Below are 26,340 nucleotides of genomic sequence, written 5' to 3' on the forward strand. Positions count from 1 at the left end.
CCCCTGACGCACAGCTGTCCTCTGAGTGTCCCTGGACACCTGTGCCTCTGTCCCCTGAACGGTGTGCCCACTGCCACTGACCCCAGAGTCTGATTGTCTTGGCTATGAGGTGTGGACTGGGGTCCTTGTACAGGTGGGCAACACTGCTGATTGACGTGTCCTGGGCACAGAGGTGTGTGGACGTTGGATGGGTGCTGTGGTGCTGGATACTGAGGGGGGAGGCTCTGTGGTGGACTGGGAGTGGGCTGGGGTGGCTGACTGAACAGTGGTCCCTGATGGGCCAGATAGTTCATCCAGATCCAGAAGTCCAGAGTTACTGTCATCACTGGGGACGTCGTCTGTTGGGGGACTGGATAGTCGTGGCACCTCCTCGCCGCTGGGTTTGGCTGGGGCACCTGTGGGAATGTAAGTGATGCATTAAGCTTCATGTCTGTGACATATTCTACATCACTAGCTTCCCCTATATCATTGCTGTTGCCCTGCCACCTTTGTTTGTGTATGGTGATGTACTGTGGGATTGTTTGTTCTCCGTGCTGTGCATACATTGGTGGTGGGTATACATGCAGGGCTGGGCGGGCTGTACATGCATTGGTATGGCATGCAGGGCTTGGCATTGGGGTTAGTCAAATGTGTAGGTGCACTGTGTGGGATGGAGTGGAGAGATGGGGGTGAGATGGCATGCAGGAATGGGGGGTGACAGGAAGTAAATATTGACTCACCAGTGTCCAGTCATCCGGCTACTCCAGTGAGTCCCTCAGGATGCAGTATTGCCAAGACCTGCTCTTCCAATGCTGTCAGCTGTGGGGGAGGAGGTCGGCGTCCACCGCCAGTCCTCTTGAGGGCGAGCTGGGGCCTTGCTGCCATGGAACGTACCTTCCCCTGTAGGTCGTTTCACCTCTTCCTGATGTCGTCCCTTGTTCTTGGCTGCTGTCCTACGGCGTTCACGCCATAGCTCCATCTTCCTGGCAATGGAGATTTGCTGTACCTGTGCTCCAAATAGCTGTGGCTCTACCCTGACTATTTCCTCCACCATGACCCGCAACTCCTCATCTGTGAAACGGGGGTGCCTTTGTGGGGACATGGGTGTTGTGTGGTGTGTGTTGTGCAGTGAGTGTTAAATAATGTGTTGGGGTGTGGGGTGCATGATGTATGGATTGGTGTTAGTGGTGTGTGTAGTTGCTGTGATTTGCGTGTCTATCTCGTGGTTATTTTTCGTGTTCGTAAAGGTTAGTGGGTAATGTGGGTGTGTGTTTTATAGTGCTGTGGGTGTGGTGTGTGTATCAGTGTCAGGTGTGTGATTTTAGTTATGGCCAATGTTGCATTGTTTTGCATTTGGTGGCTATTCTGACCGCACTGGTGTGTCCCGCCAATGGTTTACCGCCGTTGAATGTCCGCTGTGGTGATTCTTGGGTCATAATGTGGTGGGCGTTGTTTTGTTGGCGTAACGGTATGGGTGTTCGTACCAACACTTTACCACTAACCTTTGGTCTGGCGAATATGTGTTTGTGGCAGTGTTCTGTCGGTTTAGTGTATGTGTGTCATAATAGGGCGAACAGATGTTCGCCTCCGCGACAGTATGTTGGCAGCCATCACTGTGGCAGTAAGTGATATTTACTGCCAGTGTCATAATGAGGGCACAGTCTTGTAATGAGTTTACGTTGTGATGTATTTGCAATCAGTTCTTCCAAAACATGAAAGCTAGGAGAGGCATCAGGCAAAGTGTTGCGCAGAGCTTAAAAGGCAGCCTGCAGTTGGTGGTAGGTGAGCATTTCAAGCGGTGTATGTGCAGGGCTGTTCAGTATGCGCTGTGGAATTAGGAAACGTACCTCCGGGTAGAGGTCGCCAAAGGTGTGTATTTTTAAGCGCTGTAGATGCCAGAGGGCACCGGCATCATTAAGGGCAGGGAGCATGGGATGAGGGCAGAGAGCATAAGATGCCCTGCCGATCTGGCGTTCGGAGTGCACAACATTCAAGTTCGACACACAAGAGCATTCTTTCCCATGTCCAAGTTGTACAAGCCACCGTGTCAATTTCAGCTTCAGGTCGTCTGGGGAATAGGTAGAAGGAAGTGCTCAGAGGCTGTAGGCAATGTAGTCATGCTGGGGCACCATATGAGGCTGGAAAAAAGATGGGATATAACCAGAATTGGAAAACTGAGCCTGCGTGCAATTGAAATAGAAGTCCATATGGGGGGTTTACAGTCCACCATGTTCGAAGGGAAGAGTCAGGATTTCCTACATCACACAGGGCTGTTTGCCAGCCTATGCCAGAATTATCAGGAAAGACTGTAGGCTGTAAGCGGAAGTGGGTGATTAATTAATGGGTACAAAAACAATGTGAGTATAACCATTTTGTTGATGGCAATCAATCAATACTTCATTCAGTTATAAAACCATCAAAGTACATGAAGCATTCTCCAAGACCACAAAAGTTTGGAAACTAAAGATCTTTATTTCTTAAAAGTAGGATGTAATACACAAAACTACAGCCTCCTCATTCACCGGCTCCCTGCAACCCCAGGAATCTTTTACAGCATTCCAGCCAGAAAAGTAGCTGGAGCAGGGGAGAATGGGAGAGACTAATATACAAAGAACGGGGGGAAGGGGAAAAATAACTAGGAAAACAAGGGAATATATATATAACAATAAACACTGCAAATATTAAAATAAACATTAAAATATTACAATTAAACAATACCACAGTACAATAAAAATAGTAGCAATAATATATTGAAATGTATTTTAAAAAAACATATACATATATATACATATATGTTCTGAATTTACTCATACAAAATCATCGAAATTCAGCAGTTCCTTAAAGTAACTATAACTCGCGCCCTAAGGTTACTATAACTCGCGCCTTCGCCATGCACAGTATTCTTATCAATAATTTTATTGCAAATGTTGCAGTGATAATATCAAAGAGCCATACAAGATGCCATACAAAATCTCATCAATGATATAATATGTGGAGTAATTCGTTGTGCATGGCGAAGACATGAGTTATAGTTACCTTAGGTCGCAAATGATAGTTTCTTGAAAGAACTCGAACCATGACTGCTGAATTTCTATGGTTTTGTATGAGTAAATTCAGAATCTATAACGTTCCTGTAACCTTCGGATTTTTCAGTGAATATATATGTACATTTGGTACACCATGACAAAGCATAACAAGAAACTGTAATTGTGTTAGATGCATGAGGTGTGTTGTGCAATGCGCAAAATGTAAAGTGCAGATAGATAAAAGTGCAATGACAATATAATTAATCAATAATCAAGTTAGAATTCCCAAAATGCTCAGTATACTGCTAAGAATAAGGGTACTTGAGGGAGTTGGGTCTAAAAAGTATAGTTAAAAACTAATTGAATGAAAATTCTAAGAATCACAAAACACCTGATTTGTTTATACAAACACAGATGGCAAAAAGATCAAATAAGACCTCAGATTAAAAATGTAAAAGGATCCACTAAGCAATTTATGTTGGGTTCTCGGCTATCATGGTATCATAAGGAAGGCTTACTGATGCAATCTATAAGGTGTATACAAAGTTCAGGCCAATTAAGTGGCCCCTGAAAATAGACTACAGGCTAGGCTACAATCTTGCACCTCTTGTGCCAGACACTTAACAAAAAGAGGATTACAGCTAAGATTATATGGCTTGAATTACCTGTTTTCAATACTCGGAGGGCTACAAAATAACACCTGGTTCCAGATTCAGACACACCTGATAGATTCATTACGTCGGGCCCCTCAATACTCCTCGGTTTCAGAGCCCAACCTGGCCAAGATATGGGAGACAATCCATTCCACCATTTTGTCACAAGTGCTTTGAGCGGTAAATTCCCCAATCAAAATCTTACGTACAAGCTTTTAGTAAGAGGAGTCATGACGTGATCTAAAAAAGACTCAAAGTGAGGTGAAAACTTAAAAACAAAGTATGGTTGTTTAGATGCCCATTGCTGGAATATAAGACTTAATGATCACAAACAAAAGTCCAATAGCAGGACTTTAAAACTTCAACGGCAGCCTTTTAAGTGGTTGTTGGGTTATCCCACTTTTTAATCCCTTTTAGACCCAATTTGAGGATTTACCCAGCTGGATACACACTTTGGCCAAGGAACTTTATGTGAGTTTGCTAGGCTCAGTAGTTCTTTTACACAATTTCTATAATTGATTAACTCACAGGAGGTCAAAAGCCTTAACCAATAAAACACAGGCTTCAGTTTTGCTAAATCAGGTATTCTTTTAAGCCCAATACCAAAGAACAGAGGCACAATAGACGTACTAACTGGAACAGAGACAATGGATATTATGAAGTTGTTCTTAGCAATTGCTCATTCCTGAAAGTCATTAAAACCGCACAACTCAGCTCCGTAAATGGCAGCATTCTAGGCTTTTGCTCTTTAAGTGCCCAGGGCGGGAGAGATTGAGCGTGAGCTAGTTCTAAAGTGAATAGGTGAAATTGCTTCGGACCTATGTTGAATGAGTAAAAAAACTCCTGTTGAGTTGGGGTTCCTGAACTATCAGACAGCTTTATTTCCAAGTAATCAAACCTATAAACACGCTCAAACACATTAGACCACGCTCTCAAAATGCACTTCCTGGATGGTCTTGCTCCAAGTATCATTATGAAAATGTCACTTACCCAGTGTACATCTGTTCGTGGCATCAGTCGCTGAGATTCACATGGTATGCATGAGCTCGCCATCTGGTGTTGGGTCGGAGTGTTACAAGTTGTTTTTCTTCGAAGAAGTGTTTTCGAGTCACGGGACCGAGTGACTCCTCCTTCTGTGCTCATTGCGCATGGGCGTCGACTCCATCTTCGATTGTTTTCCCCGCAGAGGGTGAGGTAGGAGTTGTACTATAGTAATAGTGCCCGCGCAATGAAAAATGTAAGTATGTACCTATTAAAGGATTAAATAATATATATACAAATGTACAAAATTGAAGGTAACTTCTGAACTGCTACAGGCTTCCGGGGAGGTGGGTGGGTCCATGTGAATCTCAGCGACTGATGCCACGAACAGATGTACACTGGGTAAGTGACATTTTCAGTTCGATGGCATCTGTCGCTGTAGATACACATGGTATGCATAGACTAGTAAGCAGTTAGTTCCCCATAAGCGGTGGTTTAGCCTGTAGGAGTAGAAGTTGTCTGAAATAGAGTTCTTAATACAGCTTGACCTACTGTAGCTTGTTGTGCGGATAGCACATCTATACAGTAGTGTTTGGTGAATGTGTGAGGCGTAGACCAAGTGGCTGCCTTACATATTTCCTGCATTGGGATGTTTCCTAAAAAGGCCATTGAAGCACCTTTTTTCCTTGTTGAATGTGCCCTGGGAGTAATGGGCAGTTGTCTTTTTGCTTTAAGGTAGCAGATTTGGATGCATTTAACTATCCATCGGGCTATACCTTGTTTTGATATTGGGTTACCTACATGAGGTTTTTGGAATGCAATAAATAGCTGTTTAGTTTTTCTGATGTTTTTTGTTCTGTCAATGTAGTACATTAATGCTCTTTTGACATCTAATGTATGTAGTGCTCTTTCAGCCACAGAATCTGGCTGTGGGAAAAAAACTGGTAGTTCTACCGTTTGATTTAGATGGAATGGTGAAATAACTTTTGGTAAAAATGTTGGATTAGGTCGTAGGACGACCTTATTTTTATGTATTTGTATAAAAGGCTCTTGTGTTGTGAACGCTTGAATTTCACTTACTCTTCTTAGAGATGTAATGGCGATGAGAAAGGCAACTTTCCAGGTTAGGAATTGTATTCCGCAAGAGTGCATGGGTTCGAAAGGTGGGCCCATGAGTCTTGTTAGAACCACGTTTAGGTTCCATGAAGGAACAGGTGGTGTTCTTGGTGGTATAATTCTTTTAAGCCCTTCTATGAATGCTTTGATAACTGGTATTTTATACAAGGAAGTTGAATAGGTAGTTTGCAGGTATGCAGATATTGCTGCAAGGTGTATTTTAATAGAAGAGAAGGCTAGCTTTGCTTTTTGTAAATGGAGCAAGTAATTTACTATATGTTTTGGAGTTGCGTCTAGTGGTTGTATCTGATTATGATGGCAGTACCAAACAAATCTTTTCCACTTACTTGCGTAGCAGTGTCTAGTGGATGGCCTTCTGGCCTGCTTTATGACTTCCATACACTCTTGGCTAAGTTGTAAGTGTCCGAATTCTAGGATTTCAGGAGCCAGATTGCTAGATTCAGCGATGCTGGGTCCGGGTGTCTGATCTGTTGGTTGTGTTGCGTTAACAGATCTGGTTTGTTGGGCAGTTTGATGTGTGGTACTACAGACAGATCTAGCAGTGTTGTGTACCAGGGTTGTCTTGCCCAAGTTGGTGCTATTAAAATGAGTTTGAGTTTGTTTTGACTCAATTTGTTTACTAGGTAAGGAAGGAGAGGGAGAGGAGGAAAAGCGTAAGCAAATATTCCTGACCAGTTCATCCATAGGGCATTGCCTTGGGATTGCTTGTGTGGGTATCTGGACGCGAAGTTTTGGCATTTTGCGTTCTCTTTTGTTGCAAATAAGTCTATTTGTGGTGTTCCCCAGAGTGTGAAGTAGGTGTTCAGAATCTGTGGGTGGATTTCCCATTCGTGGACTTGCTGGTGATCTCGAGAGAGATTGTCTGCCAGCTGATTCTGGATCCCCGGAATAAACTGTGCTATTAGACCAATTTGATGGTGGATTGCCCACTTCCATATTTTTTGAGCTAACAAGCTTAACTGCGTTGAATGTGTTCCTCCTTGTTTGTTTAGATAATACATCGTTGTCATGTTGTCTGTTTTGACAAGGATGTATTTGTGGGTTATGATTGGTTGGAAAGCTTTTAGTGCTTGAAAAACTGCTAATAATTCTAGATGATTTATATGCAGTTTTGTTTGATGTATGTTCCATTGTCCTCTTATGTTGTGTTGATTGAGATGTGCTCCCCACCCTGTCATGGAAGCATCTGTTGTTATTACGTACTGTGGCACTGGGTCTTGGAAAGGCCGCCCTATGTTTAAATTTATACTGTTCCACCATAGAAGCGAGAGGTAAGTTTGGCGGTCTAGCAACACCAGATCTAGAAGGTGACCCTGTGCTTGAGACCAGTGAGGCTAGGCACTGTTGTAAGGGCCTCATGTGCAGTCTTGCGTTTGGGACAATGGCTATGCATGAGGACATCATGCCTAGGAGCTGTAGTATTGTTCTTGCTTGTATTGTTTGGTTTGGAGACATGTGTTGAATGACTCTGTTGAAATTGTGGATCCTTTGTGGAGTTGGCGTTGCTACTCCTTTTGTCGTGTCTATTATGGCTCCTAGATATTGCTGTACTTTGCTTGGCAGAATGTTTGATTTTGCAAAGTTGACGGTGAACCCTAGTTTGTAGAGGGTTTGTATGACTTGATTTGTGTGGTTTGAGCATTGTGTGAGCGAACTGGTTTTGATTAGCCAGTCGTCTAGATACGGGAACACATGTATTTGCTCTCTTCTGATGTGTGCAGCGACTACTGCTAGGCATTTTGTGAATACTCTTGGAGCGGTCGTTAAACCAAAAGGCAATACTTTGAATTGGTAATGTATTCCTTTGAAAACAAACCTTAGATATTTCCTGTGTGATTGATGTATTGGTATATGGAAATATGCGTCCTTGAGGTCTAGGGTTGTCATGTAGTTGTGTTTTTTGAGCAATGGTAACACTTCTTGTAGTGTGACCATGTGAAAGTGGTCTGATTTGATGAATGTGTTTACTACTCTGAGGTCTAGAATTGGTCTCAGTGTTTCGTCCTTTTTTGGTATCAAGAAGTACAGTGAATAAACTCCTGTGTTTATTTGTGTGCTTGGTACTAATTCTATTGCATTTTTTTGCAGTAGTGCTTGAACTTCTATCTCTAGAAGCTGTGAATGGTATTTTGATAAATTTTGTGATTTTGGTGGTATGTCTGGAGGGAATTGCAGGAATTCTATGCAATAACCATGTTGGATAATTGCTAGGACCCATGTGTCTGTAGTTATTTTGTCCCATGCTTCGTAATATTGACGTATCCTCCCCCCCACTGGTGTTGTGTGGGAGGGGTGAGTGATGTGTGAGTCACTGCTTGTTGGTAGTGGTTTTGGGGCTTTGAAATCTTCCTCTATTCCTAGGGAATTGCCCCCCTCTATACTGGCCCCGAAAACCTCCCCTGTACTGTCCCTGGTAGGTGGGCGGTGCGGACTGTGAGGTGCTAGCTTGTGTGGCCTGACCCCGAAACCCTCCTCTAAAAGGTGTTTTGCGGAAGGTGTTATAAGATCCTCTGCTCTGCGGGGAGTAGAGTGTGCCCATGGCCTTGGCAGTGTCAGTGTCCTTCTTGAGCTTTTCTATGGCTGTGTCGACCTCCGGACCGAACAGAAGTTTTTCGTTTACTGGCATGTTAAGCACTGCCTGCTGAATTTCTGGCTTGAATCCAGACGTTCTGAGCCATGCGTGCCTACGGATGGTAACCGACGTATTAATGGTCCTTGCGGCCGTGTCTGCTGCATCCATGGAGGAGCGTATTTGATTGTTGGAAATGTTTTGACCCTCCTCAACAACCTGTTTTGCTCTTTTTTGCAGATCTTTTGGGAGATGTTCAATGAGATGCTGCATCTCATCCCAGTGGGCTCTGTCGTATCGCGCTAGCAGCGCTTGTGAATTTGCGATGCGCCACTGGTTTGCTGCTTGGACAGCAACACTCTTCCCGGCTGCATCGAACTTCCTGCTTTCTTTATCTGGGGGAGGTGCATCCCCAGAAGTGTGTGAATTTGCCCGTTTTCTGGCAGCCCCTACCACCACAGAATCTGGTGGCAACTGAGAGGTGATGAATACAGGGTCCGTAGGAGGCGCCTTATACTTTTTGTCCACCCTAGGCGTCACTGCCCTACTTTTAACTGGCTCCTTGAAAATGTCCTTTGCATGGCGTAGCATGCCTGGGAGCATCGGCAGGCTTTGGTAGGAGCTGTGGGTTGAAGAGAGGGTGTTAAATAAAAAATCATCCTCTACTTGTTCCGAGTGTAGTTCCACATTATGGAATAGTGCTGCTCTAGCCACCACTTGTCAGTAGGCTGTGCTGTCTTCCGGTGGTGATGGCCTAGTTGGGTATGTGTCTGGGCTGTTATCAGACACTGGTGCGTCGTACAAGTCCCACGCATCCTGATCTTGGTCATCGTGGCTCATGGCGGTGTGAGCTGGCGAATGTGACGGGGTGTAAGTTGGCGAAGCCGGAGTTACAGGTGGAGGCGAGGGAGGAGGTGTTACCTTTTGTGCTGTTTGTTGCTGAGGAGTAAACTGAAGCGTTCTCTTTCGTTTGACAGGTGGAAGGGTACTGATCTTCCCAGTCCCCTGCTGAATAAAGATACGCTTTTGCGTGTGATCCACGTCAGTGGATTGCAGTTCTTGTTCAAATCTATGTTTCTTCATTTGTGAAGACATAGAATGCTCTTCAGTATAGGAGCCTGAAACAGGGTCTGATGTCGCTTTTTTCGGCTCCGAAAACCCTGTTGATTGTTTTTTCGGCTCCGAGGTAACCTTCCTCTTTTTCTGTGCCGAAAATTCTTGGCCTCTATGGTCTTCGGCGCCACTGTCTCGGCGTCGATCCGTGTCGACACCGAACTCTCGGTGTCGATGCTTCTGTTTAGCACTCTCTCGGTCCCGAGGAGGCTGCGTGCCGGTGTCTCGACCGAAGTCGGACGATCTCGACACTGAATGGGCCTTTTTCGGTGCCGATTGTTGGTCACCGAGAATTTGGGTGGAGCCATGGCCGGTTGGCAGTGGCGTCCCCTGGGCCTTCTTTCCTTTTTTAAGTTCTGATCTCGACGTCTTACTCACAGTTTTTGTAGAGTCTAGCTCGTCGGAGTCTGAATCCTGGATGGAAAAGGATTCCTCCTGTTCCTCTTCTGTCTCGAACTGTCGACGCTCCTTTGGCGTGGACGCCATCTGCAGTCTCCTCGCTTGACGGTCGCGCAGAGTCTTTCGGGACCGGAACGCCCGACAGGCCTCACAGGATTCTTCGCTGTGCTCGGGTGACAGGCACAGGTTACAGACCGAGTGTAGGTCCGTATAAGGATATTTGTTGTGGCATTCGGGGCAGAATCGAAACGGGGTCCGTTCCATCGGCGTTGTTCTCCACGCGGTCGGGCCGACTAGGCCCCGACGGGGTGCCGAAATCTACCCCGAAGGGCACCGAAGCGCTTCGATGTTCAACGCGTCGTCGTATGTGTCTATCTCGAACCGGATCGCAACGATACCGTCGAAAATCTTCCGTTTTCAGCTATCTTTCCGTTCCGAAACCCGGAGCGACAGGAACACGTCCGAACCCGATGGCGGAAAGAAAACAATCGAAGATGGAGTCGACGACCATGCGCAATGAGCACAGAAGGAGGAGTCACTCGGTCCCGTGACTCGAAAACACTTCTTCGAAGAAAAACAACTTGTAACACTCCGACCCAACACCAGATGGCGAGCTCATGCATACCATGTGTATCTACAGCGACAGATGCCATTGAACAGTTAGTTTCTGCAGCATTCAGCGCTAGCCCTCTCAGATCACAAAGCTTACAAATCAATCAATTACATTTTGGAGACCCTCTGGAGTCTTGGAGATAAGTGAATAAACGTAGGTAAAAAGTCAAATTGGGACCTCTGAGCCATCTGAAATGGGAAAATTGTTCAGGCAATTTAGTAGGTAAGTAGCCACATTATTAACAAATAAAGAAAATAAGGTGGGCGCTAAAATGCAACCCTGACAAACGCCTTTGTTTTTTTTTTGGGATGCAATCAATGAGTTTGCCTTGGTTGCTCCAGCAAACTTGTGTGTAATTATCTTCATGTAGACACGCAATAAGATTGACTAGCTCAGGATGGGCACCCATTTCACTAAGAACACTTCATAGTTTGTCCCACAAGACAAGATCCAATGCCACATATAGATCTACGAATGTCACGTAAAGATTTTGCTTGTTAAGCAAGACAAATTTCCAATACAGGTTGGTAAATCTAAATACCTGGTTACAGTGCTGATCTTTCCTCAAAAGTCTGCTTGCAGGGGGGGAAATATATGATTTATCATTTACCCAATCTAGCAGATTATCAAGAATCTGCCTGTCAAATATCTTTTGCAAATTATTAATAAGGCTGATGGGGCGATAGATGGAGGGATCGCCACCAGCACCCTTCTTATAGGTTGCAATCATTTCCAACCCCCCCTGCCCACCGGCACCCAGTATCTTGCTGCCAGCTGCAATGCCATTGGATAAGAGGTTGACATAACTAGAGCAGACTATAGGCCCATAATTTAAATAGATCCTCTGGGTTATCAGAACTTGGTGCCTCTTCCGGCTTAAGGCAGTCAATGGCCCCTATAGTATTAGATAAACCAAATGTTACAGAACGGCTTGCAGCTTTATTAAAAACAACAGTGGTTGTAATACCCCTGGGACATAAGCCTGAGGGCAAGTTAGCAGTACCAACCTTTGGGTACAAAGATGTAAAATGTGAAACCCATTTGTCTGGCTGACTATGGTGAGAGTGTGTTAATCCATTCGAGACTTCCATGGGACAGTATATGCCAGAATTACTACTGGTCCCTGCACGAAAAAATAAATCTTGCCAATATTTATCTTTCCCAGGCTCTCCTCATCTTCTCAACTGTCAGTTTATATTGGCTTCTAGCCTTTGAAAATTCGAGGTATGAGTGTGACTGAACAGCCTGCTTTAGTGCTTTATTGGACTGCATGCATTCGAGGTCCAACATTGGTTTCAGCTTGACACAAAGGAGCCTATGCTTAACTTTTTTAGAGAGCTCCTGTAGTTTAGAAAACAACTTGGCATGAATCTCCCTAATTGGGATTTCATCTTCAGGGCACCCAACAAAATAGGCTGAATATTCAGCAAACCAGTAATAAATATCAGACAGTAAGTTTGGATTGGACAAGACTTGGGGCCATATTAATCCGTCTGTACTTGTTAGCTAACAGGGAAAGAGGCACCTTAGCATAACACAGTGACCGAGAGCTAAAACATCCCTTTTAAAAGAAATTATTATGGAATTATGGTCACTATCAGTACGATTGTCAATTTTCATATCCTCAAGAAGCGGTCAAAGGTTTAAATCCACCAGGACATAATTAATGTTACCCCTATGCGCCCCATTTGAAAGCAGGGTGCCATCTCAGGATTAGAGCGTGTACGTCCATTACAGGCTCTTAGGCCCCTCCCCATTACAACTGAAGCTAGCTGAAGTGCAGTATTGGGAATATAGCTTAGTGGTTTACTTATTAGAATTGCTGTGTTCCACTGTTCATCCTTCAGCTCAGCCAAGAAATAAATGCAAGCTGAGGGCTCGAAGGTGACATTGAAATCCGCAGTGGGAATGATTTTGGCATACTTCTTGTGGGTTTCTACGAGACCTCTAAAATTGGAGAATCCACATTCGCAAGCGCTGATCTTGTATGGTCAATAAAAAATTACCACATTCAACCTTGAGTAAAACTTAAGGCAAACCCCCATTAGATCATGGGAATCCACACGGGCAGTGTTCTTAACCAAAACCAGAAACCCGCTCAGAGGCACGACCAGATTTCCAGGATGATATAGCCTTCACATTGTGGGAAGCAAAGCTGTTAAGGTACACTTTTTTCACAGCCCAGGTTTCTTGAAATGCACATACACTGACTTCCCCTATGGATGTGTTCCAATCAGCAGCACAAAATTTAGAATCTATGCAGGCCAGGTTCCATGAAACCACAGTAAAATAGTTTTTGGGGTTTCTACAAACTTGATTTCATGCATTGTTTGTCATACACTTCCCCTGGGTGTGACCTACTCGGTTCACCTCTTCAGTCCCACTGAGAAGCTCAGAGGCTGATACCCACACCCCCAGTGCCAGCGTGTGGACAATGCTTGATCGGGTTACCTGAAAACCAACACCATCAATTACACCTGGTTCTGCACTTAGTAAAACAGGTTACCCCTGCAATCCCCCCCTAGAACACTCAGAAGGCATACCCCCCAGCCCCAGTTCTACCACAAGGGCAACGCTTCATCATGTTACCTGAGGGCCTGCGCTGTTGAACTGCCACATACGTCACTCAGTCAGTCAATTATGTTGGTACTTGCCCCACCTCACAAACAACTGTTGGAGTACTTGGGGGTTACAATGGGACCCAGGGTGGTTGGATACTTTGGGGCCAGCTGGAGAATATAACCTCAGTCTAATGGCAGTTGGAAGAGGCTCAACTGTGAGACCAGTGCACAACTCCAAACTAATGAGCCCATCTACCAAAGCCTTGTCCTTCAACATCACACATATATAATCAAACTTAGTGGAGCCCAGGACACTCCACTTTCTATTTACAATGTAGAATTGTATTACTAGTTCGAACCCAGGGTATGACCTTATGGACTAGAGATTATGGAAGAAAGTGCCTCTTATGACATGGTTAGCCCCCCACATTTTTCCTGGTATTTGATGTGATTTCAAAGTTATTAGTGCCCAGGGCCCCTGCCTACTAGGTTCTCCGAGCCAGATCTGTTTCCCAAAACTGTTGTGATGCATTGGCATAATTGGCAACACCTTTAGCTGTCACTATAATTCCCTAGTAAATCGGACTTGGGTACCCAGGGCATGGGGTACTAAGGCTAGGCAAAGATTGGGCCACCCTCATGGACCATGCATCTAGGTGCACCAAGCATTGCCATTGCAGGCTGAGTGTCCTGGTTCAATGCTAAAATGCAAAACTGACATGGCACATAGCCTGTGTGACCTGTCTCCTACACATTGTATGCAATATAGGTAAGTCATCCCTCTGGCAGGCCTTTCAGCCCTACAGCAAGGTGCACTATAGATGCATGAGGAATATACCCCTACTGTGTCCTTGCCATACCGGGGACATAGTAAGAGTACAGATCAGCCATTTTAAAAGCATGTGCTAGTCACTGGTCAGTACGAGTTTCGCAGCTACATGACGGCCACTCTGAACCCTGGGCTGTTTGGTATCAAACAACTCGGAACAACAAAAATCAAAATTGGTACCAGTATTGGATTTATTGCAAAATGTACACTGGGGCCACCTAAGAGGTTACCCCTGAAAAAGCTAACTAACCCTGGCATAGTTGCTGGCTGGTCAAAACCAGCCTGCCACCACCAGACAAGATTCTGGAAACCTGGGGTGAGAGCCTTTGCTCTCTGGGCCCAGAAAACAAAGCCCTTCCTGCGCAGAGGTGTTACACCTCCTCCCCCTGGAATGTGCACAGCCCTGCTGGTGAGCTTCAAAGGGCTTGCCGCCCTTGAAACTCGACCCCCAGCCGTGCTGCTGCTGGCAGCAGATGCCCACCCCTGTTGCACACTCCCACTTTTGGCAGGAGCAATGGCGGGAAATGCACAAAGGACAGGAGAAGTGGCCACCCCCTGACTGCACCACTCCTAAGGTGTTGCATGCAAGGTGATCCCTCCATTTCATTTTCCTCCATCTTGAATGGCAGGAAAATAGCCAATAAGGGATAGGGAAGTGGCCTCTGCCCACAGGAAGTGGTCACATAGTGGGTGTAGCCACCTTAGGGTAGATGGCCCATTGACCAATAGTAGGAACCCCCCTAAGTGCCCACTAAATGCAGTATTTATTGAGCACCCCTAGACCGGCAGATCAGATTCCCCGGACACAAGTAGGCCAGCAGAAAAGAAGACCCAAGGCTCAAGAACAGGAGTCCAGCTGCACAAAGAAAGCATTGTCAAACCTTGCCTGCTGCCCCCAGGACTCGGCCATCGCCACTGATGGGTTGACTGGACATTGGACGGACTCTACAAAACCCCAGAGGACCTCCAACCTTCTACAAAATCGCCAACGGCCTCCCTCCAGATTGAAGGCATCACTCTCTGCAACCAAGAAGCGGATACCAGTGACGTGCAGTTTACTGACCAGCCGTTGACCAAGGAACCAGACATACAGCTGGACCAAATTTGACCCGACAGACCTGGAGGAGAAACCTTGCAAGTGTGCAGAGTTTGGTGGCACTGCGACCTCTAGTGGCTCAACCATGCAACAGCCAGTGGTACTGGACCCCCAACATCAGACACCCAGAAGAAAGGTCCACTACGGACCCTCCAAGGACCAGAAGCAAGCCCTAGTTGAGGGACTCCAGGACATGTGAGAACCACCACCCAGAGTGGCCCTGCTGACCTGCAGTCCTCCCTCAAAGTGACCTATCTCCTGATTTCAAGGGCACCTTTGCCCACATCTCTTGGCTGACCTATCTCTCTGCACCTGGCCTCCCTGGCCCCTGCACCAGAGAACCAGCAGTGCTATAAGGATCCTCCACCCCTGGGGACCTCTACACTCCAAGGGGACCCACCGGGCTCACCTTGAAGTCTGCCTGTGCAGTGCTTTTCCAAATGGTCCCCCTCGCCTGTCCTGCACCAGTTCCAAGAACTTCAGCAGCTACTCCTGCCTGAACCGGGAAACGCCCCACCTGGCCCAAAGGACTCCTTGATGACCTCGACCTAAAAACAGAAGGAGACACTGGTAAACACATTACCTGATTTTATATGCATTTTAAAAATGTTCTTCCTTTGATTCCTGTGGTGCGTAATCATGCACAAAAGACTATTTTTGCTACACTTAGAAAAATCATAACTTAAAAAGTACTTACCTGATTTTGATGATCTTTTACAAAAATTTGAAGTTGTTTTGTAAATTGGTCTTAAGTTATTCTTTTGAGTGTGTGTCCTCATTTATTGATACTGAGTACAACAAATGCTTAGCACTTCTCCAAGACTGCTTGCCCAAGCTACCACAAAAATTAGAGTATTAGGTTGTCTAGTTTTTACCTCTGTAAACCAATGTGTGGTTGCCCAGACTCTCTGCACCGTGTTCCTCATTTTTACACACTATATACAGAGACAGTCTCCTACAGATTCTGCATCTTAATGTGCACTAGGGACACGTTTTGGGACTGGTTCAAATAGACTACCTTACTAGTTCCACTAGACAGCTCTATGAGGGAGGATAAACCTTCAGAGGTTATCAAGTATGGTTTAAACGACTTATTATGTTGGACCAATCCTCCCGAGGCTGAATGCTGGCCATTTGGTCATCTAACAGGGTGCCTCACCTTTGTTGGCCACATTGGAAACCTACTGCTGCTGGTATCGGGATTGATGTTACCATGGTAATGGTTCATGTGAAGCCCTCCAAGATGACAACTGCCCCAGGTTTGCCCTAGTTGTAGGTGCAGGAACTAGACTGGTCAGAGTGGGAGTAAAGGGCCCAGTATGTGCTGCAATATAAAAGCAGAAGCCATCAAAGACTTGCCTAAATCAGGGTGGTCAGCAATTAGGCTAGGATTCCCAGTTAAGGCATTTCCCGCCCCACAGCTAAAACTGGAGTTTACATTAAGCTCAAATTTCACAAGCACGATTTATACAATAAGTTTCCCAACTAAAGCTTTCAATTCATCCAGATCGCAACGCAAAGTGCCTAACCCACCACCCTCTGCATTACCCTCTGTGGGAGTTAAAGCGCTGGTGTTAGTGGCTTTGGTGGTAATCTGAGTGGTAGCCTGCTCAACATCCGCTGGGATTAGCTGGGGGAAGGGGCTGGGTACATTCTATGGTACAAACATGTTATAACAGGAATTATTTGGAGAACAGTTATTTTGGGGGAGAGCTGTACTTTCACAGTCAAAGATGGTCCAACAGATTCCCCAGTTTAAACAGGAGCTTTAAGCTCGGGAGGAGTATCAGAAGTTCCTTCCCCACTATAATTATTGCCACTTTTCCACACCTTTTTTCATCTAAATATATTGTGCACTGCCTTGTGGCCAGCCTTGCCAACTGGAATCATCTCTTTGTTTTTTATGATGGATTCAACTTCTTCAATGAGGAGGTCTAGGTCTTCCAAAGTGCAATAGGCACCTGCATTTTTCTGAATTTTTTTAAATTAGATGAGTTTTTATTGGATTCCAGCACATGGGCTTCTTCATTTTAGAGTTATTAAGCCAGTGAAAGCTAGCAGGAAGGTGTAGTCAGCAAGCCTGCCTATGGTCAGTGGACACAAAAGCAATGATGATCACAAGAAGATAATAAGTTATAGAGGTTGAAAAAAGGCAGTTAACTACCTTAAATTGGATAAAGGGCTAGTCCTTGGTCCAGAGGTGAATAGCATATTAAAGACAGTGGGCCATGTCCTGCCTCTTACTGGCGCTTATGGGCACAGGACGGGCCCACACTTGGCCTGGGCTTCACCCCTGTGCATCTCGCGCATCAGGAGTAGTGAATGCGCTTTATAGTGCTGCAGGGGTACTGATCTGCATCTCTACCTGGTGTCAGTAGCTAGCGCCTCTTAGCGCAAAGGATGCTAGTGTTTGCAGTCCCCTCTAAGAGCGACCTGCTCAACAGAAGTAATAATTGCGCTTTGTAGCGCTGCAGAGGTATATACCTCCACCTCCTCCCCCTCGGGGCAGCCACTGGCACCTCATGGCACAAAGGATTTTGGGGCTTGGAGTCAACACCCAGAGCAATGTCAACCCTCCCCGAAAAGGACAGCGGCAGCCTCCATCATTCAGGCAGGTGCTTTTTGTGCCACATCATGACTGTACCATGACTGGCCCTCCACAGTACATTAAGATCTCTGCTTAGACAAATACCCAGGTAAATGACAGGCGCTATGCCCATGGTGAAGGGTATTGCCAGACAGCAGGTGGCGTTTCGATGTTGAGGAGGAAGATGATGGATTTAGACCAATTAAAAGTCATCCCTGTCTGTCGACCAAAGCGTATAATTCCCCTGATGAGTGGAGCGAGATTGATGTGGGGGGTTCTATGTTTGCATACATGGATACCAGAATTCATCTGGGGGTGAAGGCCAGTCCCCACTGGGAGTGGTGTTGTTGCAATCTGGCAGCAAGAGGCTCCATTGCAATAACAAATGAAAAGGGGGACGGTGGGCAGCCCTGTTCGGTGGCCCCGGAAACAGAGAATGGCAGAGTGATTGCCCTGTTAAAGCACAAACGGGCTGTGGACAGAGTAGAGTAGCTTGATAAAGTGCAGGAAACGACCACAGATACTGATGCGAGACAGGAGGTAGAAAAGATATGCCCATTGTAGGGAATCAAATGCCTTACTGGCATGAAGCTGGACTGCCACCATGCTGAGTTCAGAGTTGACTGTATGAATGAGAGCGAATGAAGTTGCAGAGTTTGTCTGCTGCCGAACTGCTGGAAACAAAGCCTGACTGGTCCGGGCAAACAATGTCTGGTAGCAGAAGAAGACAGGAAGCAATCAGTTTTGCAAGCCTTTTTATTATGGTTAATGTCCTAAAGGAGTCACAGCGGTGCAGGGGTTATAAGGTTTCAGTATGATGACAATTAAAGTCTTGCTGAGCGATGGTGGCAGTACTCCACAAAGCAGCAACTCCACATACATTGCCAGGAAATGGGAGGCAAGGAGTGAAGCAGTGCTTAATTTGTGCTTGTTGTTTCCGGTGCTGAGCACCGGCACTTATTTTTGAGGACCGGGGCTTATTCTTCTGCCTCCAGCATTTGCTGCGAGCAAAAGACACACAAGGGAAAGATGAAGGAAGGGAAAAACGAAAAAGCGTCACAAAGGGAGAAAGTAGAAAGCTGCAAGAGTGAGCTGAAGGGGCAGGGAGTGGCTTATATGTATTGAAGAGGCCCGAGATGGTTTCAGGATTACGCCGCCTCAGTATTCTGTGTTCGCACATTTAATTGCAGCAGCCACGTGAAGAGGAGGGCTTTGGGCACCAGCACATTTTTATTTACAAATTAAGCACTGGAATGAAGCATTTTTTTTGTAGGAAGCCACAGTCAGTCCATCCAATCTGGGTGCCTTGTCCCCGGGTAGCTTTGAATAACCTGTGTGACATCTTCAGTTGCGAAAGGGGTGTCCAGGAATTGGCGGTGGGCATTGTCAAGCCAGAACAATTGGAGCGTGTCAAGGAAGGATGCCCAGGCAGAAGGGTCACATGAGAACTGTTGAGATGTATAAACCAGAGGAAAACGTGGCTATAACGTTTTGTAAAGCATCTGGGCATGTGTGGAACATAGGGGTAGGTTGTCAAATTAAGCCCCACACTTGAGTAGTCATTAGAACAATGCAAGTGGTCAGAGTACACTTTGCAAGATTGTCATAGAAATGTTTTTTCAAGTTGTTGAGTCGCTGTAGGCTACACACTTTCATCTACTAACGCCATGCCTATGGTCCGGGAGCAGAAAGTCTTCGAAGACTATGAGTCCAAATTAGAGTTTTGTGGTGGCACGAGAGACTCATTTGTGGAAAAAGTACTCGATACAGAGAAGAATCCAATGGTGACAGCAGCCCAGTGGTCGAGACAAAGTCACAGGTGGAATTCCTCTGGATTTAGCACTTCTTCAAAGTCCACGATTCTCCTTTACCCCCAAACTCTACCACAGGTCGTAAATTATTAATCTGATACAAGGGAGGTGAGCTCAAGCAAACATGAGCTGTGTCATTATGTGATCTCTCTGACTTAGACAAAAAAAAATTCAGGGGGACGTTAACAGGCAGCAGGTCTCATGTTTCCACGTTATATTTAGGAGCCATTAAGAGGGATTTCAAGACACTAATGGTCTTTACAAATGTTGATTAGCTTGAACACCCAATAACAAATATGGAGTTGATTAACACAGTTAGTTGCACTAACGTACAGTGTTTTTCAATATTGGGTTTACTTTCTAATTTCTCTGACTGGATTCCAGATGGAGCAAAATCTTTGCTTTCTGTCCTTTACCAGAAATGTTCAGACAGCCACACATTCATTTTAATACAACTATCAACTTAATGGACACATCAGGAACTTTCCCATTAATTTTCCAGGCTTTGTGGAATCACCCCTGAAAACGTGACTACCCAATGGGAATGTCTGCCATTATGTTGATATAGTTGCCCTACCGCAGCCCTGAATATGCCATGTGTCATGTGATAATGACTGATTATAAGGCTGACTACCCATATGAGCGTAATACAGCAGTGCAACACTTATAAAGTTAGTTTTCAGCAATGAAAAGTTGCAGTTGGGAGAATCGTAGACAAGCAACAGGCACTGGAACCCATGTTTGGCAAGTCTCATTGTTGGCTGACTATTGAACATTCCCACCCACACTATACTTCCGAGTGCCAGTTTTTTAAAATTAGTAGTCCAGGCAATGATCTTCTTAAGAAAAAAGGTAATATCCAACGTGCCACTATTAAGGCTACACTCCTCACTTTGGCCCCGTGAAGATTTATGTCCTACGAAATGTAACGTACCAATTGTTGATGGTCAGTTGCATGAACTATCCACAAGATAATGTTTAATGATTGTCGGAAATTGGGCTACTGGTTGGTGAGGGTGAAAACCCTACTCAACCAGAAACCACAATCTCTGGCAGGGTGAAGCGCAAGCAAATCCCAAATCAGCCAGTGTTTAACCCTCTGGTAGCTGGACGCAAAGCAGTTAGACTTAACTTAGAGGCAATGTGTAAAGTATTTATGCAACACTTCAAACAGTAATAAAGTGAAAACACAACATCACAACAATTTCGAAAAATAGAGCCAAATGTAATAAATTATTTAAAACCAACATAGCAGAGAGCTAATCAGTAGAACCGGAGAAATACAGTTTTAAAGTTTTAAGTGAAATTAATGCCTAAAAGCACAAAGCGCCAACTGTGGTTACCTGGTCTTGCTGGACCAGGACAAAGACACAAGTTAAGGCAAGCCATGATGGAATGCAGGTCAGATATAGGGACCAAGTTAGGCCCTGTGAACAGAGTATCTTAAATCCTGGTTGCAGAACGTTGCTGGAACACTCATCAAGGATATGTTGTGCAGCCGAAGTTCTAAGGAGCTCTACGGCTGCAATGTGGAGTCCTGCGCCTTCGAGGATGCCACTGATGACAGGCAAGCAATGCAAATGGCCTGAGTCAAGGATCCGTTGTACAGCCGTAGTTCAGAGGAGCTTGCAGACTGTGATGCAAGGTCCTGTGTCAGGGATGCATTGTGCAACTGAGGTTCAGCAGCGGAGCTGCAAGGAGATGCATTGCACTACATAATTACTGCTCACAGGACCACATTGGGTGGGTAGAGCATCTTCAGGCCCACTTCCAAGGGTCCGGGACTGAAGGGGCACCAATTAGGAGGGTAGCACTCACAGAATACAGAGTCCAAGTGCTGGGTTCAAGGTGGTTGGAAACGTTTCTGAAGATCTGATCAGGAGGCCAGTTAACTAGCCCTTGGAGTCTGACTTTACCATTCAAGAGGGTTTTAAGTTACAATTCCTTAGATACCAAACTTGATACTCCTATCTGTTTCCAATTAAAAGTTATCACTTATTACATGTAATATGTAAAACCCAATGTTATCTTGAGGAAGAAGCAGGCCTTGCAGTAGTGAAAATTATTTAAGAGCTTTTCACTTCCAGAACATGTAAAAGTTAAAAGTGCATGTCCAACTTTTTAGGTACACTGCATCTTGCCCTAGAGGTTACTAAGAGCCTATTCTAGGGATGACTTGTATGTATTAAAAAGGAAGGTGCAGGCCTGGCAAAAAGCTTGTTTTGCCAAGACGAAATTGCAGTATAAAAGTGCTGCAATGGCAGATCCGAGACATGTTTAAAGGCTACTTAAGCACTGAGTGCTGCAGGCCCTCTAGTAGCATTCAATTTACCGGCCCTGGGTACATGTAACAATTTACTAGGGACATATAAGTAAATGAAATGTGGCAATTGGATGTAAGCTAGTTTCACCATGTTTAAAGAACAGAGCACGTACACTTTAGCTGTGGTTGGCAGTGGTAAAGTGCACAATGTACCTAGGCCGACAAAAACGAGATCAGCAAAAATGGAGGAAAGTAAAGAAGTTTGGGGAAAGACCACCCTAACGCTGACAGGTCTAAAAATGATGAAATACATGAATTCTATGAAACAATTCTCATAGATGACTTGAAATCAGTATGTCAAAGAGAAGAGGTGGTTTCAGACTTTAGCAGCTCAGACGATACTAATTTTTAATTTTTTTTTAATTGAATGCAATCCCATGCAACTGTTCTTTTTAAGTAGGGGTGTGGGGTTTCTATTTGGCTACCTGATCATTGTTCCAAAATGTTCATATAACTGGCTGTGCTTCAGCAACTTGAAGACATAATTGATGTCACACTCTTTGCCTGGCTAAATACCAAGAACAAATCCCATAGATTTCTCTCAAGATGCAAAACCTCAAACCCAGTTCAACAACAGCTTATTTTTCATTCCCGATTGTGGAGTCACCAAGGACTTGTTCTTCGTCCTCCTCTACCCAATTCCCTGACATGCAATTCTTCTGCTTGAGCTGTGGCGACACTCCAGAAACCTAGGCAACATAAGACGATATTTAGTGGGTAAAAATATAAAGAGATTCAGACAGTTCAAACACATCAAACCTTAGTTAGTTCCAGCGGAGAGGCAACAGATGCAATATAGAATAGCAAAAATACTGGGGTCTGAAAGCCTTCCTAAATCACCCCAATAGAGGAGTACATTTGAGAAGCAAGACGAGGTCAGGTTCTTAGTATCTAGGAACAGAAAGCTTGTTGGCGTTTGTACAGAGTGGAAAGATACGTTTTCCGGTATCTTGTTACCAGTCCTCATGATGTCTAGGAATTTAAGGGTGCAAATTAACAATGTAGATAATCTGAAACACATTTTAATAGCCATATAATTAGATAACATGCTTACTGCATATTTCACAAAAGAAACTATTAAAATGCTAAAAATGCTGCAAAGCACTTACATGATTTGCTTAAACAAGAAGGAAACCAGGTTTGAGTCAACTTGTGTCAGTGACTGAGTATGGCATTTAATAAAGTGTTGTTATTCTTTTATATACGAGATATTACTATATACTGCTCCTTTTTCAAATTTACCGAAGACTTTCTGATGTATCTAGAGAAAATGTTAAACAAATGGTTTTGCTAGGGGATTATACTGGAAAAGGCAATATCTCGTGATCAATCTTGGTCAAATGCCTATGTCAAAAACCCATGGAGCAACTTTTATCATGAGTAATGATACCTGTATTTGTCGTGGATGAAGAGGTCAGAGTACCCTACCTATGGAAACAGAGTCATGCAGAACATAATCCTGAGGAAGATCGCTCAACTTTCCGAACACCAACTGCTCATTAACATAATCATTCATTTCAATATAAAGCATCTTCCCCTGTCAACCACTAAGTCTCCACAAAAATCGGATCTTGACCAAATGGATCTATTCTGTTACCGCCCCAGAAAAAATAAGTAAATAATTTGAATTTCCCATACAACTGACTTTGTGTTGTCTTAAAGATTTGAAGATCTATTTAAGCCCTTAGAGGGGTTTTTTTTTTTAAACTTATTTGCTCTCATTCATCAGAATCCTCCTATAATCATCTTCCTCGTTTTTTGTTTGACACACACACACTTCCGTAGAGGATCTTACAAAGACATGTGAACTCATATTTGATTTGCAAGTGATGAAAACGAGGCAAGGACTACTGAAAACATGGTCACTACAACTTCCCACAATTTATTGTGATATTCCAATAATGGATATTGGTCATCTCAAATTAAAAATACCCTGTGCCTTGGCACCTTGGCTTAATACACCTTTTATCATGCAATCTAAGTTCCAGGTCCCACACAACCGTTACTTTGATCTTATTGGACTGGAAAACAATGTGATCAGTTCTGAGAAATTGTGAGCTCAGTATCCCAGCCTTTTGCCCTTTAATCTGAACGCCAATTATGCAAATGGTTAATATTTAAGATGCTGTTCACTAACTTTCAGGCCATGTCCTGTTTCAGCAAATCTGGAAACAAATGCTTTCATCTCTGTTTTCTTTATCATCCCCTACTGTAACGTCTTGCTGCCTGTTCCCAGGCCCATTCTACTTCATATACATCCTTATTATGCCATCCAATTCCAACACCTTGAAGGTATATCAGCGACATGCAGCACACTGTAAAAATACATCACATAACATACAAAAATAAGTCCACGGTTGACTTAAGTGCGTTTGAAAGAGTCTATGAACAAGTGTTCTTTGCGAAGACATTTCATGTTATGAAGAGGTGGGGATTCACTCCACCACCCTGCATGGTGATAGGAGGGAGGGGCTGCTGTAGGAGACAGCATCATTTTTATAGGGAAATGTGATCAGCAAGGTCTTGTACTGTAAAGGTTACTCACAAGAAAGGTTATTTTCTATTGGTATTTTGAGACAAAGGCAACCCGCCCACGCTGACTACATACATACCCCTGGGTCTTCTGATGCCAATCATCCTGAATAAGGTTGCTCGTGTGGATCACCACCCTCAGGCCTTCTTTATAGAGCAGGAACATCATTTTCCTAGGAAAAGAAAGAAAGAAAGATTCTAGGAAATTCCACTGCTGCTTCATTATGCTTATAACAGCCTTCCGCCTACGAGACCTTAGAAAAAAACAGAAAGCACAGGGATACCCCATCCGTTATAACTTAGTCTATACAGCTACATGATGGCATGTTGGTGTGATTAAAACATGTGGTTTATCATGTCCTGGGGGGCTCCTTTATTTAAGAATTCTGTGACAGGGAGGAATTCGACAGACCGTAAAGAGAAGAGAAGTGATAATAACAATTTTAACTGTCACTGCATTCAGCTTCTAGGCTCTTGTACAAGACACCACTGGAAGGATCCCCGAGGTGCTCAAACAGGACAATAAACCCCACCTGAAAGTTCCAATGAAACAAAGCTAATCATATTCCACAAGGAAATGAGCAGGCATGCTTGTACTACATGTATAATACAGTATTATTACTTCCTTATGCCTTAGGCCGATTTGGGATATTTCTGGCAATGTGTCACTGCTTGCTAAATCAAGAGTGAGGGAGCACAATCAATTTGCAAGGGTCCTGGAGAACTTGTTCGGAGCATACTCAACGCACTAAGAGTAGTGATGTGTAATGAGACCCTTTCCTCTATTCTCTCCACAGTACCATCACAAAAACAGTACAGTGTCATAGACACGAATGGGGCGGGCCTCTGTCTTCCTTTGGTCTAGAAGTTTCTAGAAATCCGAACGCCAAGGGAATTATAGGGCCATGTTCCTTTGTTCTAATAAAGTACACCGCAAATACCCAACCAAGGCCGTTTGAGTGCAAACCCAAAAGCAATGCACTAAAATCTATTTTGTTGATCACAGGCTTTACAAGCAAACCAAGGATACAGAGTGAGCACCTTAATATTCATTAGAGGTTGCTTCACCTAGTTGGTGGTCGTGGTTCTCTCAAAGTCAACTTCTGTTCTCATGAAGTGAAAGGAGGCCTCAATATCAGCAGATTGAAACGCCATCAATTGGCTGCAGATATGGCACTAATTAAGTACAAATTACTCTCGGATGTGCTCTTGCTCTTGGATCCCTGCTCCAGACCCATGAGACAGCCTGGACTGGCTTGTCAAAGTGCCACAGCACATTTCCACCCACTGTAAAAACGAGTATATTTGAAACCTGATTTCACGTGGGCCCGCAAGATCCTCTCAGTTCTTCCTCTCTCAGTTGAGGCCACAACACATATGGCAAGTGAGGCAGGCGTTAAGAGTTCACATTGGAATTCCCTGTGGGGATAAAGCACACATCTGTGTCTGGTTCCACTCACAAGCAGTGAGCATTTCCCAAACACCACCTTTAGTTCTTGACACCCATGATCAGCACAATTCTATGCCTAAGGCAGGTTTTTCAAACTCCTATTTCAGCAGATGTCAGAATTCTGAATTGTGCAGCGTTTTCGGCACTGGCAATTATTGGGCGAAATAAAGCCTGCTCCCTTCATTAACTTTCGGCAGGTTAAATCTGCTGGAGTGCTACATGGCAAGAAAGTTCGGTATTCATGGGGACTTGCTGATTTCGGGGCATTAAGCGCCAAAATCCAAATGTTATTCCCCGAAAACTCATAAAAGTTGGAAGTTACTGCTCCTGGTTTCTATAATGCGATCTGTGTCCCCAGGTATGAGGCTGGAGTTTTCCAGACCCTGAGGACACATCTGTTTTCCGAACCCCGTGGAGTTGAGTTTTATCTGGTGAGGTGAAAAGCATCTACCCCTCTAGCACACTCGTAATCAGGGCATTAGTGTTCTGGTAATGTTTACACTCGATGGCAACGTTCATGTTGGCTTTGAAGCCTTTCATTACCAAACTCACTAGATGGTGTTGTTAGTCAGATCAATTCTTAGTTTTTATGATTAATAAAAACCATTACAAACTTCTCTCGATCCACATAGTAAACACATTAGAAAGTAACTAAGTGAGGTTTTCAGACCTGTTTATCAA

The 26,340-nt window shown here is 44.5% G+C and overlaps 1 protein-coding gene across 1 annotated transcript in view; it reads right to left on the reverse strand.

Annotated features, from left to right (window-relative positions):
* The window catches only part of TDP1 (tyrosyl-DNA phosphodiesterase 1), a 787,135-nt gene that overhangs the window by 564,416 nt on the left and 196,379 nt on the right, over window positions 1-26,340 (reverse strand). Inside the window, exon 7 of the mRNA XM_069208192.1 lies at window positions 24,290-24,382. Within this exon, the coding sequence (XP_069064293.1) occupies window positions 24,290-24,382 (93 nt within the window). The remainder of the gene's footprint in view (window positions 1-24,289; window positions 24,383-26,340) is intronic.

This window comes from Pleurodeles waltl, chromosome 9 (assembly GCF_031143425.1).
Source record: "Pleurodeles waltl isolate 20211129_DDA chromosome 9, aPleWal1.hap1.20221129, whole genome shotgun sequence".
In the NCBI taxonomy this organism is placed as follows: domain Eukaryota; kingdom Metazoa; phylum Chordata; class Amphibia; order Caudata; family Salamandridae; genus Pleurodeles; species Pleurodeles waltl.